Here is a 16,587-nt window from a genome sequence, read left to right as displayed (position 1 = left end):
GGTGGAAACCATTTCCCATGCGGTGGAAGAAGTCAGATTTTTTATTATGATAAACTGAATATTATTACTCTGCAAATGACTGCACAGTCTGAGCCTGACTCACTCGTGTATGTGCATTTCTGCATAGATGCCACCAGAGGTCAGGCTCGATCCAATAATGAGCTGCTGCTCGTATAAACTCCATCTGATAAAGTGCACATGATTCTCAGGCCTGCTCCACCTGATTCTTTTAGGGGTGTGTGTCGAGTAGTTTTCCCACCCCAAATATGATATGGGACAATTAAACAATGTGGCGCTGTCACCTTTAACCCCTACACGGAGCGGCGTCAATTGATTCTGAGCTGAGGGCTGGTTTCGATCCGCCCCCGAGGTGCTTTCCACAGAGCCGAAGTGCCAGAAGAACATTGAGATGTTCCCCTTAGCAGTTCTCCCCAGGGTTCTCCCCACTGTTCTGCCAGCTCATACTAGGACGGGGCCCCTAGGCTTTTGGGGCTCTGATGGAACGATCTGGGTTCAGAAGTCACTCTGAGGGACTGGCCACACTGTCAGAACACGAGAGCCGAATGACTCCGGAGAGCGGATGTAGGTAATCGTTATAAGGCTCGTGGATAATGTAAAGTACCAGTAGATAGTCATGTAAATGTGCTGGACTGGACTGGGCTTCTTTAAACAGAGGCGGGTTGTACTGTGCTCTTAATATCATGATGTAAAGTGATTCGCTGCAAGCTTCAGAAATGTAAACATACTTTAATGTGGGTCCACTGGTAGCTGTGAAGCTCCTGTTACGGGGTGGGTCTAAAGTCATTAATGCAACATGAGGAGGTCACACACGATGTCTGGCAGCCTGTGTGGAAGGTAAACTTTCATTAAGATCACATTAAACTGTAAAATACCTTCTTGTTAAGATAAAAAAATATCACTGAGCAAATATTAAAAATGTCTCATCAAGAAATGAATCAAATAATGAATTCTGTTGTTGCAGCTGGTCAAGTTTGAAGTTAGGATGTGAGGTATTATTTCAATCTTTCCAGGAAATACACAGCACCAGCACAGCAGAATGAAAGTGTGACTTCTTCCTGTAAAGTGTGTGGATCTGACAATTAAACCTGAAACAGCCTTAATCAGAAACAGGCTGGGGGTTGATTTTAGTCTGATCGCCCTGTGAATATTAAAGCGCTGGACAGTCAGGAACACGGAGGCCAGCTCATATGGGACCACCTGCTGTGTGGTGACTGTAGGCATGTTCTCCTCTGGGGCTTTCCATGTGCTGATGACTGTGGCGTTAGGCTTTTATCACTTCCACAACCAGCGCTGGCCGCGGTGCCGTATCTGTGACTAATCCAGCATGTGATCCAGCGAGGACCCGTACGAGGGTGGCGTTATTTGGCGCAGCGCCGCCAGCTGTGGACGCGCAGTTCAAGCAGCGTCCGGTGATTCTCCAAGTGTAAACGCACTCCGTAGCGGCGACGTGCAGCTTATGGCACTGCTCAACACCGAGATTTAGTCGGCTTTAAACGTTCAAAGGTGAGTCTGAGGCGATGAGCTCATGCCTCGTGAATCCGCGCGGTCAGGTGTGTTCCAGGGTTTCGGTTCAGCACACGTGTGTGTGTGTGGGGGGGGGCAGGTACAAGGGCGACTGTGGTTTCCAGCTTGGCCAAGAGACAGAAGTGGGAGTCGCTCCATCAGGAAGAGAAAAGCAAAAGGAAAGCAAAGCCCGTCAGCGCAGGCGTCCGGGGTAAAGTACGGGGTGTGACGACATCAAAGGCGCTCTGCAACGTTGGAATGTTGTAAGCTGAGGATACATCAAATTGTGCAAACTGAAAATAAACACATTAGCAAAAAGAGCAGCGGTGGCAGCTGCAACACAAACTGCAGCTTCTGTATGAAGTGTAGGATGCCAAATGTGGCTCTGCCGTTTATTATACAACTCGTTATTTTACTGTTTAGTCCTTTAACTTTGGATCATTCAAATCTGAAAGCTTGAAGTGTGCGACACAGTTTTCAGGAGTTCTGATTAACTTCCCTGGTTGTGCATAAATGTTGTGAAAGAGGGAATTTAGTTGACGTGTGAACTTGTGTATTTACTCATATTTCCTTATGTACTCAAGTTCCCGTCATGCAATCAACACCTGCAACTTGACCCGCACTCATCCATTCCTAGACGCATAAAGACACACACACATGCATGCAGTCACAAAGCCACAGTCTTACGGCCATGCGATAAGTTGCTCTTTCCCTTTCCTTACTCATGCGCTGAGACTGTCCTCCTGCACGTTAATGATTTATTTCCAAGGCTGTCTCATGAAATAGATTATGACGCGACCTGTCTGTCTCCCTCAGTGACGCTCCTTTGTGCACAGTAGGTGGGATATGCTTTTCAGTATTGACTCAGACAGTCGGAGCCCCTGGCGGCGGAGAGCCGCAATTACATTTGACTGAGAAGAAAATGGGTGGACGGAAAGTCCCCGTGTGGAAATCCCCTTGACTTTTTCCCTTTTTTTAAAAACTATCGTTAGCGGACGTGTGTAGTCTTTTGACAGGCTTCGCGAGCGGCGTGCGTTTCCAAAATACGTCTGATACTGAGGGAAAGAGCAGGTTGAATGGCGCCGAGAACCGCTGCGGTGAGGCTGAGTGAAGTGGCTGAGAGAGGACGAGCCTGAGCATCCGGGAGGCTTTGTTTTTACCCCGACATATTACACAGGTAAGACAGCCGTGCTCCCCGCGCGCGCCTCCCCACGGGGACCGGTTCTTACCAACGGGGGGGTGAGACGCGGCGGCCACGGCGCGTTCGGGCCTTGGCTAATGTGCGGTCGTGTTTGTGGGGACACGGTGGGAGCCTGAAGCCCGCTCACGACAGCGGCGTTGACAGCCATTGTTTACAAAGACGTCACCCTCCAGCGGAGAACGGGGCATTTAAACGGGCGAACGCGGCGTCGCCGCCGCCGCACGCCGTCGACGGCCGCGGCGCGAGGCGCGATCGAGCGGCTACATTGTTCCGACGGCAGTTGTCATTGGAATTACGTAAGCCTTTAACGTCAGCAAAGTCTCCTGTTATTGTGTTGGGCGCGTGCGGCGCCGTCGTCCCGAGCCGCCGTCTGTCTGCGGTGCCGGGGCGCACCGAGCGGCGACGAGCGGCGGCCGCTGTCAACATGCACCCCCCCCCCCCTTCCCCCCACGCGACACCCAGCTGTGCGCTGTCTGTCCCCTCGTGTGAGCCGCTAGCCCTTTAGCACGGCCTAGCGTGCCGCTGCACCTGCCGCCGCCGCTGCTTCGGGTAGTGAGAGCGCGCGAGGCCACCGTTCTCCGCGTGCTCAGGTGTTGCAGCCGCGGACTCGGCGCCCGTAGCCGGCTGCCGCCGGGATGCGGCCGGGGGTCAGCGGCCGCTCCGGGCCCGCTGCTGACCGGCACGGTCCGCTTCCTGCGAGCCGTAACCGCAGCCGTGGGCTAAAATGCGCGTTTAAAACCGCAGACAGTGGCACAGTTCTCCTTCTACTCCAACCTCAGCATCAGTCGGTACTCACCAAACATTAAGTAGGATTTAAAGTCAAATTATTAGTCTCTAAGTTTTATGGATACTCTGAGCATCACTCATAGTGTTTGGAGGGGAGTTTTACACACTAGATGGAGAACAGAACTATTACTGTCCTGGAGCTGGGACAGAGAACTGTTTGGTGGAAGTCCGAGGCCGTAGCATATCGCGGCCCCAGCTGCGTGTCCTCTAGAGGAGGGTGCAGGCGAGGAAGAGGCCCCGGGGCTCGAGCCGTGACCTTCCAGCCCGTCTGGGAGGTCTACAGTCGATAGGCTTTGGGCTCAGTGGGACACTTGGGCGATGTGTTGGGGGAAACGCTCAGAAAGGAAGAATAAAAGAATAAACAAAGATACAAAGGGCCCTTTGTGTGCTTTATTCGGCTCGGGCCACCAAATCTCTCTGTGATTTTCCTGATGAAAAGCACCGAACAGCCTCCGTGGCGTGATCCAATGCATCGGGTGGTTTCCCATGCAAACTGTAAATTAAGTTCTTTTGACTTTCAATTATTAGGGAAGGGGAATCTCCAGTGAAAGTTTCCCACTGATCCTACTACCAGTGTGTTGTGTTTGTATTTTGCTGTACTCTCCTGTGAAATAACATCCGCACTCCTCCTCTCCATCCAGTTTTCACAGTCGGTCATCGGCGGCTGGTGCCTCCTCCTCCCTTCCTTCTCCTCGTTCCTCCTCCTCCCCTCCTTCCATCCACCTGGCCGCCCCTCCGCCATGTCACAGGGTCAGAACTTTCTCCCGAAATTCCTGTTTGTCTCCAACCTGCTAAAGGCGGTGAAGATCCGTCAGCGAGTGCCCAACGACGTGGTGAAGCCGGCTGCCGGCGGGGGCCTGATGCACCACCTGCGGGGGATGCACCGGTACACGCTGGAGATGATCGCCATGAACCACTTTCCGCAGGCCTTTAGGGAGGTGGTGCAGGCCGCCATCTTGGACCGAGCCATGCAGGCCTCACTGGAGCAGGAGAAGAAGCTCAACTGGTGTCGAGAGGTGAAGAAGATGGTGCCCTTACGTACCAATGGTAAGAACCATGGGCCTCTGGAGCGCGTTGCCAGTGGGTTTAGCTGATTTTTTTGTGTGGGATTGGACCCAGAACCCGTGGAACATTTCTTTCTGTTGCATCTTCATCACTTCGGGCAGAGCGCACGTTTTTATTTTGTTTCATTTTCGCAGTTTGAGGACGTGTGCAATTATGAGTCAGTGCTACTTCTTATGTAGATTTTGGGATGTCATTACTCACAAGCAGGGTTACTGTAAATTACAACAGTGGAGGGACCCGGGTTCCACTTTCACCTACACTCATTTCGCAGCCCCTTTGATTTTACTGCGTCGGTCCGGGTTCGAGCACCCAGCTCGTCGCTAAGTCATGTTTTCTGTTACGTGGATGTTGTAACGTGGGAACATCCCGGCCTAGACCGGCATTAAGACATGGGCCCAAATGCTTCTGATCAGAGCTGTGTACCGGGAAATTCTCTAGCGTCACACGTAGGACTGATATTTACTGTTGACGATGTCTCAGGCCCGACTTTTTCCAGCTTTTCACTTACAACCTTTGGGGTATGTCCCCTCGTTTTCTGCGTGGGTGTGTAGGGAGTGTGAATGTCAGTGATTCTTAAAACTTCTCACATAACATCACCTCACGAACCCCACCTGCTTGACTGATTTCAGGGCTGTGCTGCTGTCTTTGTGACCCTCAAATGTGTCACGTTTCACTCAAACGTGACAAAATGCAGCTGTGTCATTGGGTTTTACATATACTGCAGCAACCTAAACACATCTGGTGCACAAATACAGTAACACTGGGGTCTATTTTTAGAAGAGGGGAAAAAACAATGTTTGAAGGGAAGGGAAACATCAGCCATAGCATTCACAACAGAAGGAGGAAGCGGAAATCAAGCTGCTTTTGTCTTGTTTATCTTAAACGCACAAGTTTCCAGAGGAAACTGTCATAGTCCAATAACGCACAACACCGATAAATTCCTTAATTGATCTCAGCTCCGAATTCACCATGAACATTTACAAGATGGATGATAGCTGTTTATGAAGGACGCAGCTTGTTTGGAAATGAACAGCGACTGAATAAGTTATTGTAAGTCTGATCGGCGGTTCCTCTTCAGAAAGACCCCTAAACCGATGACGGCTTCAGAAACCTGGATGGAATTTCCTGTCCTGTGAATATGATGTCATAAAGATGAGCCAGAATTATGGGCCGTCTAACTCTGAAGGACCCCGACTTGACTTTGAGTGGAGGACAGACGACACACACACACACACACACACACACACACACACACACACACACACACACACACACACACACAGACGACTGAGTGCTGCTGAGTCACTGGAGCTCGGCAGACGCACACGTGCGCACACACACAACATGAGGGACCAGATGTCTGTGGCTGAAGCTCCGGTCACAGCGGCTCGTATTAATCAAGCCTCTTAGAGTCATAACATTATTATCAAATGAGTCCCTACGTTACCTGGGACCTAAATTTAGCCATTAGCCCTGAATGCTTTTCTTGAATTATCATCTGTGTGATTTACAACTTCACCCGCAGTTTCAAAGTATAAGACTGGATAATACTAGAGAATAGACTGGGTAACACAGCATAAGAGCTAGACATCCACATCCTGGTAATTTGAATAATGGAGCCATAGACATTTTCCTGCTCCATGCAGCTTCTACGCCCAGTAAAAATAAATCATACTTGAAATTCAGTGGGTCTTCTGTCGTGAATGTCTTGGATGCATCCGAGGGTTTTTCCCAAATCGCGTCCCATGTCTGTCATGTGTCCCCAACAGGCAGGATTTGTTCAGCTACAGTTCACTGTTCCCACATATGCTAGTCACACAGAGCACTGTCGCTGTGTTGTGTCTCACAGGAACAGATTCTAGGGTTCTCTTCTTAATGTGCTTATGCATATTATGGCATATCGGGCCTTAATCACCCAAAGTCACTTCGGTGCCATAGCAAGAATAGCTTTGGCCGGGACTTTTGTTTTGCTGGACTGCTCTGTGTAGACAGCTTGAAGACAAAGCGTGGGATAGAAGATGATGTGTGACACAAACCCTCACTGGAAAGCCCAGCGTTGCTAGCGTGTGCAGTCTGGATGGGAACCAGGTATGGATCCTGTCTGGTCCATCGCTGCTGTATTTTCAGGAACTGTCCAGTCTTGCTACAGAGGAGGTGTCTATATTTAGACCAATGAGCTCAACAGACGCTCTTTCATCCTTATTTGTCAGGCAAATCAATTCAGGGTCCAACGTCGGTGTGTTTTCGTGCACAAGAGGAACATGTGTGCTTCCGTGTTCGGGCCCGTTTCAGTGCGCCTGTCGGAGCATCGCCGCTGACGACGGCTTTTCTCACTAGAGAGCGGCTCCGTTCCTGTTTTTGTTGCGCGTGATGCAAGAGCACCGAAATGCAACAACAGCCAGCTAGTCCGAAGGAGAGGCGGATGTTTTCTGCTCAGACTGTACAGGGGCAGGTTCCCCCGCTCGGCTGAAAACAACTGTATGTCACAACGCAGTCATCTCGTAACGCGGGCTAATCTGATCTGCGCCGGCCTCTTGCAAAGCGAGCGGCTCCATTAGAATTATCTAGGTCTGAGAGTTTCATGTAGGTGCACAGTGACGCTGTGCAGAGAGTGTGTGCCTCAAGTACGTGTGAGCATTTTACCAAGGACCCACAAGAATACGCACATTACTCTAGATCTGCACAGATTGGTGCGTCTGACTGTACATGTTATCTCTGGGCTCATAAATAAATCTCCCCTCCGGTGCGCTTTAATAGCAGTAGTTAAGAAGATAACATTCCACGCTGTGCAAACCACTCCCCTGTGGAAAGTCCAGGACCAGTTGAGTAGCATTGGTGAGCTGGGATCACAGAAGGGGAACACACTCGCGCACAAACACACAGAAGGCAGAAGTTAGCACAGGGAAATTCCTGTGTTTAGTGTGGCAACAGGGTTTTTTTTTTTAGACACACACCAGCTCTCGTGTTTCACAATGAGAAAAAGACCCAGCGCTGCCATAGGAGTCGGAGTGAATTTCCAAGATTTTCAGAAGCTCACACACAAATGCCTTCTGAGAAACCTCACCGGGCTCATTAGTATAGAAAGAGAAACAGCTGTGTTAGACATAAAAACGTAGTTGGAGATATTCTGGGCAGATTAAAGTACTTTTCACTGGGTGAAAGCTGAGTGTGAGGGTCATATAACATGTCTAACACAAGACAGGGCAACAGCTGGTCCTAGAACTTATATTATTAGCTTGTTACACTTCCATGAGTGCACGCTCCATTTGTGTTTGTTTTTTTTGCATACACACTGTATTTGCATGTGCACACGCAGTTGCAGACACACAGTCACTTATTAGAGGCGCTGACGTCGCCCGTGACGGCCCTCTTCTTGTATCTGCAGGAGACGGAAACTGTCTGCTCCACGCAGCCTCTCAGTACATGCTGGGCGTCCAGGACACGGACCTGGTGCTTCGCAAAGCCCTCCACGGTGTTCTGAAGGAGCCCGACACCAACGTCTTCAAAGCTCGCTTCCAGGCGGAGCTGCTCCAGTCGCAGGAGTTCACGCAGACCGGACTCCGATACACCACCATGGTGCGAAGCCGAGGTCGAAGCCGATCATCAGATGATCAGATTTCACAACATTCTGACCGTATGATTGTCTGTGCACGTTGTGTCTCAGAACTGGGAGGAGGAGTGGGACAAGATTGTGAAGATGGCGTCACCGGTCTCCAGTAGCAATGGCCTCCAGTTTGATTCTTTGGAGGACATTCACATTTTCATCCTCTCCAACATTCTCCGCAGACCCATCATCGTCATCGCAGGTACTTTTTCTTTAATCATCTCTATTCATTGCTGCCTTATAGCCATCAAAGACACATTGGTCTTGTATCAACTTGTCGCTCTGTGATAGAGCAGCCTCAGAGTAGTTCTGTTCACTGTTTTGAAGTGTACAGTGTCTGATTTCAGCCTTTAATGAGTACAGAGAGTAAAGATGCAGTCATTTGTTTTTTAAATTTCCAGTACAGTTAGCGAAATCAGATTTCAAGTTGGCGTTTTTTGGCGTGCTCTTCGGTTTAATTAAAAATGTGTGTTGGCACATCTGAATGTTGGATTTTATTCAGGGACATGCCATCGACGTCTCTTATGTCGCATCCACTCCAGGAACTTGTTTTGTGATGATCAGAAGTGGTCTTCATGTGTTTATGTTCCTTTAACAGACCAGGTGGTCAGGAGTATGAAGTCTGGTTCCTCCATCTCTCCTCTGAATGTGGGTGGGATTTACCTGCCTCTCCACTGGCCTCCCGCTGAGTGCTACAAATACCCAATAGTGCTTGGCTACGACTCGCAGCACTTTGCGCCGCTCATCACCATCAAAGACAGTGGCCCAGGTGGGAAACGCTAACAGAGGTTGTGTGTCGCCAAAGCGAATGAAGGAAGCCTGACTTGATCATATGAAGTTATGGTTTACGTTTCACAGAGATCCGAGCCGTGCCGCTGATCAACCCAGGCCGCGGGGGCTTCGAGGAGCTGAAGGTTCACTTCCTGATGGAGAAAGAACAGCAGCAGAAGGAGAGACTCCTCAAAGACTACCTGCTCCTGATAGAGATCCCCATCATCGGCCTGGGCTACGATGCCACGCGAATCATGAACGCTGCACGGTACTTAGAAATTTCACTCTTGTAGATCTTCAGTCTGTCAATGCAACGAGCTTGTAGCAAACTGCATTTTCATTCTACCCAAGACCTACTCAACATGTGTGCGTGTTTCTCTCCTAAGCCTGGATGAGGGAAACCTCCCTGAAGACATGAACCTGATGGAGGACTACCTGCAGCTAGTCAACCACGAGTACCAGCGCTGGCAGGAGGACAAGGAGCAGGCGTGGGCAGCGCAGCCGCAGCGCCCGCCGCCCTTCTCCGTCTCCCAGCTCTCCCTCATCGAGATCCGATGCGCCACGCCGAGATGCACCTTCTACGTCTCTGTGGACACGCAGCCTCATTGCCACGAGTGCTTTGAGAAGCGGCAGGCCACCGTCGGCGGGGGAGCGCGGATAGAAGGGGTGGTACAATCCAAGGGAGGAGGGGGACAAGGAGGGGTGGGTGTGACGGGGGGGTCGGAGACCGAGGGGAGCTCCAGAGGAGTCCGAGGCAGCAGCCCCCAGTCGTCCTCATCCGGCAGAGGCGTGGTGCTGTCCAGCCCGCGCTCGGCCCCGCCCACCGCTCCCAGCCTCAGCCTGTACAGTGAAACTCACGCCATGAAGTGCAAGACACCCGGATGCCTCTTCACCCTGAGCGTGGAGCACGATGGACTTTGCGAGCGCTGCTTCAACTCCAGGCAGAACCACGGACCCCCCGGGGCTGGAACGGCTGCTACCGGACTCCCAGGCACCAACGGGGGGCCGACGGTCCCCCACCCGGCCCAGGGCTCCGGCTGGACCCAGTGGGGGGGGCGCGAGGCAGAGACAGAGCGCTGCAGCATTTGCAGGAAGGAGGCGTTCAGGATATTTAATGGCATGTGTCCACCCTGCATGCAGCAGCCTCCAGAACGGGGAGAGACAAAGCCGAGCAACCCAAGGACTGAGGCCTCGTCTTCAGCTTGGAACCAGACCAGGGACACTGAGCCGCCTTGTCTTACTCTAACCCCAGGCCCCTTTTCAGCCTGGCAGCCCCCCCCAGGTCGACCCTGTAAAAGATCTGGCTGCCAGTTTTTTGGGACTCCAGAGAAGTTGGGCTTCTGCACTATTTGCTATGTAGACTATCAGACCAACCACCGTAAGTCCTCAAATATAACTGGATTAACTAGGTTATTATCTCAGTCCAACAGTGTTGTTGAAATAATTGTTGTGTAGTGATTAATTGGCCTTGGGGTCCTTTCCAGACCTGACCCCTGACCAGACCCCTGCGCCAGTCCCCAACCGGCACGGCTTGGAGGCGGGCTTCCAGAATGCGTCGCGGTGTCGTGGGCCCGGGTGCGGTGCTGTTGGCAAAGCGATGCTGGAGGGCTACTGCGACAAGTGCTACGTCAAAGAACAGAGCACGCGGCTCAACCAAGTGGCCAATCGCACGCCCCACTCCCCCCCTCTAGTCATGGTAGGGCTCCACATTACCTCATTTCATGCTCATCCTTGTGTTTCCTTCCTCACTCGTCTTTTTGTGGTTTGGCCGTCTGACCTTTACCCCCCTTATCCCCCCCCCCCCCCCCCCCACCCCCCCCCCCCCCCCCCCCCCCACCCCCCCCCCCCCCCCCCCTCCTCTCCACAAATAGCGCGACCGGGCAGCCAAACCCAGGTCCTCGCAGCAATCCCAGACCCAGACCCAGACCCAGTGCCGGCGGAGTGGCTGCAGCAACGTGTCCCCGGGCTGCACGGACCTCTGCCCGGAGTGCCACACCCGCGGGCAGGGCCGCGAGGCGGGCAGGCGGGCGCAGGCGCCCAAGGAGAAGTCCAAGCAGCGGTGCCGGACGCAAGGCTGCGACCACTACGCCAACCAGGAGAAACAGGGCTACTGCAATGAGTGTGACCACTTCAAACAGATCTACCGCGGCTGACCACATACGCACCCACGCACTCTACAGCGGCGACGACACATTGCTAGCACGCTAGAGCCGCTGCCCCGCTACGGGCGCCCCATGCCAGTCAATGCACCTCTGATACTAACTAACCAACTAACTAGCTAGTGACTAACTAGTAACCTTATGGCCTGAAAATCAACCCCCCCATGTAGAATGTGAAGCGAGCGTGTGTGTACATGGGGGTGTGTGTGCGTGTGCATGTGAGTGTGTGCGTGTGTGTTTGCAGTAGACATGGCCTACAGAATACCTCTTTGTGCATTTATTATCATCTGATGTGCCCTGTGCACCTACACAGCGAGAGGTTTGGCATCATGTCAGAGCAACTGACTTAACTCTTGTGTACAATATGTATTTAGAGGTACGCAGCGAATCGTGCCGGACAAAATGATTGTATGTTGACATAAGGAGAAGCATCTGACATTGCTTTCTAGACCACAGCCAAGGATTTATACCCCTCCTGTCCGTCCGTCTGTCTGTCTTAACCTATCGGTGTATCTGTCTGCCTGCCTGTCTAGCATTTGTCCTGTGGAGCGAGCGATGCAGTAGTTGGGGAAAGCCCAGCAACAAATCGGTGAGAGCAGTGAGCGGAAGTGAGCTGAGCCGGGCAAAGCAAACGAAGTACTTGAAATAAAAATAAATTTTATTATTATTATTATTATTATTTTAACCACTTTTCAGTGTAGTTCTCCAAAACCACTCATTCGCGTCCTTCCAAAAACAAAGACATCGCTAAACGAGGCTGTTGCAATCAACGTCATTGTGGAGCGATCAAGAGCAAATTTCCTTTCGTCGTTCAGTCAGTCACAGTGTCTTAAGTTAAACGCCGGGGCTCGTTAACCTCCGGATCAATACGCATGCGTCGTGTGAAGCAAACGCGGTCGAACGGGAGAGCGCGGTGAGGGCAGAGCACGTGCCTACAGCGCAGGGCAGACAGGGCAGGCCCCTGCTCGTTTGGTGCTACACGCACAGGAGCACGAGCCCGTGTAGCCCACACGCGGGCAGCGTCTGCGGCCGGAAGGCAGAAGCGGCAGTGGACGCAGAACCCAAGTTCCCTCCCGCCTTCGTTTCCCTCTTCTCCCGAACACATCTGTTGCCTTGGACGTTGTTTTCCCGTTTCCCGCCGATCACCTAAGCACCTAGAAACGCGCCGGCACGCGCGCCCGCCCGTGGCGCCAGTCCCGTCGGAGAGGGACGAGAGCGCGGCACGTGACGCCCGGGGACGGTTACCCGCCTCACCATTGCCTGCACACACGCGAACGCGCACGCGAACGCGAACCGCATTCTGAAGTGACGCGCGATCGAACGAAAAGCCCGCCCAAAAACGCATTCCCCGCTGCGCCCCGCTGAATGTGCACGGCGACCACTTCAAAAGTTCAAGAGCAATCCCCCTTTGCCTGCTTCGGCTAATCTTGTTTATCTGAATGTGTTCTGTGCTGCTGCTTCAACAGCACATTATTGAGGCTGATCCTCGATAAGTTTTGCCTTTAACTAGTGATTGAAATTTTATGGACCAGAGGGGCCTGATCGGCGACGCTCGATCGCTCCCACCTATAAAATGCTTTTGTGAATATGGATCTTGGTCCGTATTATAGGACCTTCCAACCCGATGCCTCATCTCCAACACACACATACACACACACACACACACACATACAACACACGCATGTGTGCATCTAGAATACACAAAACTGACATTCCTGATCTATTTTTTTTTGGTTTTCAAATTTGGTTTGGAATTTTTAAATGTATTTTGATATATTTGTTTTCTTTCTGCCAAAAAAAAGAAAATGTGCCATCAGTCGCCAAACGGTTGTTGTTACCTCCTCACAAATGGCCAAGCCTGGACCATTCTGATCTAACTAGAGTGTGACAGATACACATCTCCAATTCTTTGTGAACTCAAACTAGAAAATCCCCGAATGCCTTTCTCTCCTGTTGTTTTTAATTTAAATATAGTACGCTTGTTTATCTGCAGAGATAAGCTCAGCTATAAAACACTTATCAAGTCAAAAGTCACACCATCTGAAACAGTTGTTCTCCAAACACTTTCCACCACGGTGAAGAATTCCCCTGCAATAGACAGATGTTCATCTGTGGCTCTAGTTAGACATTGACAAACATTGACAAACAGGCTCTCCGTCTGCCTTTACTTTCAACTGTATCTAAAGCTGTCAGCGCCGCCCACGCGTTGACGGCCTGTACGTAGATCTCTGTGTGCTTTAATCACCTCTAGGCGAACCTTAATCAACTAAAGGCCAATTAGTGGTCGGCTGGTCGGGACTCCCCAGCGCTTTGGGGGCTCTGGCAAAGCGTGACCCGGGAGAAGATCACATAAGTTGCACATGACTTGTCAAAGCTGCTGAGGCATTTGCGAATGGTCCGACTCGCTTAGGGACATTCCAACAATAGGAAGAGCATCCACTTAAGAGCAGAAGGTGCAACGATACATGCAAATGTGTGGAAGTTTCTTTGTGTGACCTTTCGACAATAGGGTATTGTATGAAAAAAGCCTGGTTTTATTTGTTAAGTATTTATTCATATCAAGATATCTGTATTGTGTGACTCAATAATTATTTATATGTTGTCCTGAAATGAATTATTTTTATTACGAAATCTGAACTCTGTCTTCTGTGGTTCTTGTGTCTGTAGTTACTGTGTGCGTGCGTGCGCGTGTGTGTGTTGCACAACAACACGGCATGTGACACGGCCGTGTGCACTACTGACACATGCGGCGCTTGCGTGCGCTCTGTGAGATTTCAACGTTGCACCCCTGTTACAGCATCGCTTCTCCCAGCGACGCTTTGTGTTGCCTAATACTGGTTCTGCTAAAATAGCACTCGCTCACTCGCCAAATCCAACTCCAGTGTAGGAAATTCGAGTGGGTGCTGCAGAAGCCGTGAGGCCTGGTCCAGATGTGGCACAGTGCACCATTTCCCCCCGTGCTTAACTGGGTTAGCGCTGTGTCTTCTACTCTCCGCCTCCGTTGTTCTTTTTCTTTTGTCATCGTTACACTTTTCCAGACAAAGCGTTTCAAATGATGAGGTTTTTCAGTTATTTCCAGGCTTGGTCTGTAGATCGCATTTTCAAACAGAATAAACGGGATCCCCCACCCTCACACAAACAGTCTACTCAGGAGGAGTCGACTGCAGTGGGAGGGGGGAGTTTGGAGTCAGGGGAGTTATGGCAGGTGGGGAATGGTTTTACTTATAAATACACATACACTTCAAATACATGTCAGGGCTGAGGTGACATTTGAACGCATGTGACTGTTCGTAGGATTTGTCATCAGCCTACAGCCTCTACCACAGTTAGGTTAGTAGGCTGATGTGGTTTCCTGGAAATACCCCAGCAATGCAAACTCCCTATAACTCTTCTTGCATAAAAGGACTTTTTTTAAACATATGTGTGAATACTTTGCTAAAGTACAGGCAAACTTTCACATCTGAAAATTAGGCTTTGTTTGCTAGTTTGTTAAAGGTTTCTTTTTCTATGTGGTTAAACAAGCTGTCAGAAAAATGAATTATCTAAATACAGTATCAAACAGTGATTACTGTTTCACAGTAACATAGGATCTGTTACAACAATTTTGAAATAAATACATCAAACCTTTTCATTCAGCTTTTAATCAGCTTTTAAGAAGCTTGAGGTGTATTTTTCACATTTATGTTTCTTATTTATTTAAATATAAGGTTGGAAAATGTGCCCATGTCAATATGAAAGAACACACCTGGTTTGCTCTCTTATATTCTTGTTGAACATCTAGGGAAGATGAAACACAGCATGAGAACATGTTCATGATCCTGCACTAGAATTTGACAGTTCAAAAAGCACTGTAGGTGTTTTAGGGTAAAACACCTGTACTAAACTCAAATTTACCCAACAACTGATTGAGCTAATTTTAAAATCCTTACAAGCCGACCTGTGTTTAAGATGTCACAATAAACTGAGTGAAGATGAAGAATATAGATCAGCAGGGCGTATTTTTATGAATGAACTCATCAGTGTCTGACTCACTGCCTCTTCTGCTGAATCTAAAATGTCGCAAAAATCAAAAGCACAGTTGAGACTCATTCCACAGGAAGTGATCTGCTCTGCTGTTGTGAAATAGGAAGCGGGTGTATCCATGGTTACCTTTGTCTGACCCTTTTAGAAGCAGCAACAAACACAGATCTGAGATACAGTTTAGGCTTCCACCGAACAATATCACACACACACACTACAAATCAGCTTATTTTTGTGTCATTTGAAACTCCCCGTGCGTCATACTTGCCCAGAACCAGCAGCCGTATTTAAGGTATAGAGTGTCCAAAGAGAAAATACCCTCAGCAAAAACTTCAGACTTCACAGTGAATGTTATTCTGTTGAATTATCACAAGTAACTAAGGTTGAAAGACTTGTTAAAATTGTCCACAAAGTAGTTTTAAGTGTTTTATTAACATTAAATTAGAATTCTTTAGTTTGTTTATAAATTCAAAACAGTTCAAAACAGCTTTAAATTCACCCTTTAATCCCTGTTCCACTGAATGGATGATTTATCTTTTGTAACTTTTGATTAAATTCTTTAGATTATTTATGAATACAATAATTCAGATTATGTCAGTGCCTGCAGCTCATGTCCAGTAGTTCAGATTTTAATGAGGTCTGCTGATAAACATCTGTATTATTGCTCATTGTCACAGTCACAGGAGTGTCTGTTGTTCAGTACCACAGCTGTACTTGCTTCTTTGGTTCCAGGGTTGGTTCCAGGGTTGGGGATCAGGTGATTATTGAAATTATCTGTATGATGGAATGTCTTATACATCATTGTTTTGACTTTATTTGGTTCAGTGCAGTTGCTTCACTTTGTGTCTTTTTGTGTTTTTATCCTAGTGAGGTCCACAAACTTAACAACATTTGAGTTTGGTGAAGGCGTTGAAGGTCTGCTCCTAACTCGGATGCTTACTAGTCTCTGTTTAAAACTCATTTGTATTAACAAGCCTTTGACACTGTTACAGAAGAAGATGTCTACTTGGTTCATAATGTTGTTGTATATTTTTATTTCTTATATTTTGTTTGGTTTTTATTTCACTTATATCATGATGCACTTTTTTGAGAAGGTATAAAAAAATGTTGCCTCTAACTGCTATTTTTTCCAATTTCTTCTCGTTCTTTAATTTAGTCCAATCTTTCACATACCAGCCTACTTATGGTTTGAAAGTAATTCTGAGTAAGTCCACAAGTAATCACGAGCTGAATAACATTTAATCAGTGAGATGATCTTTATCTGCGAGTCTTTCTCTGCCTGGGAGTGTTAGATGACTCACTGGACTGCTGTGATAAGACACAAAGAGAAGTGAAAGTGTAAACACAGGACAAGCTGTAATTTCAGAACTCTTTATTTGTAGGTGTGCTTTCTGTTTTGTGCTGTAGCCTATTATAGTATATGTTTAGCCTGTTATAATATATTTATAACTTGTTTA

General features: G+C 49.1%; 1 protein-coding gene across 3 annotated transcripts; it reads left to right on the top strand.

Moving 5' to 3' along the window:
- The first annotated feature begins 1,310 nt into the window (after positions 1 to 1,310).
- Positions 1,311 to 13,747, top strand: tnfaip3 (tumor necrosis factor, alpha-induced protein 3). 3 transcript variants are annotated; one of them, XM_029127276.3, is made up of 9 exons: positions 1,311 to 1,524; positions 4,153 to 4,558; positions 7,962 to 8,152; positions 8,241 to 8,382; positions 8,779 to 8,949; positions 9,039 to 9,219; positions 9,338 to 10,329; positions 10,436 to 10,647; positions 10,823 to 13,747. In XM_029127276.3, the coding sequence occupies exons 2-9, from the start codon at positions 4,252 to 4,254 to the stop codon at positions 11,102 to 11,104; spliced, it is 2,478 nt and encodes an 825-aa protein (XP_028983109.1). In that variant the 5' UTR covers positions 1,311 to 1,524; positions 4,153 to 4,251; the 3' UTR covers positions 11,105 to 13,747. The 3 variants fall into 3 exon arrangements, with proteins under 3 accessions (XP_028983109.1, XP_028983110.1, XP_028983107.1); XM_029127277.3 differs by lacking the exon at positions 1,311 to 1,524 and adding an exon at positions 1,667 to 2,701 and having other exon boundaries at positions 4,309 to 4,558; XM_029127274.3 differs by lacking the exon at positions 1,311 to 1,524 and adding an exon at positions 1,667 to 2,701.
- Positions 13,748 to 16,587: the final 2,840 nt, after the last annotated feature.

The sequence above is a fragment of the Betta splendens genome, chromosome 15, assembly GCF_900634795.4.
Source record: "Betta splendens chromosome 15, fBetSpl5.4, whole genome shotgun sequence".
NCBI classification, from domain to species: domain Eukaryota; kingdom Metazoa; phylum Chordata; class Actinopteri; order Anabantiformes; family Osphronemidae; genus Betta; species Betta splendens.
The sequence above is the reverse complement of the archived record's forward strand: the minus strand, read 5'-3'. Positions and strand labels throughout refer to the sequence as shown.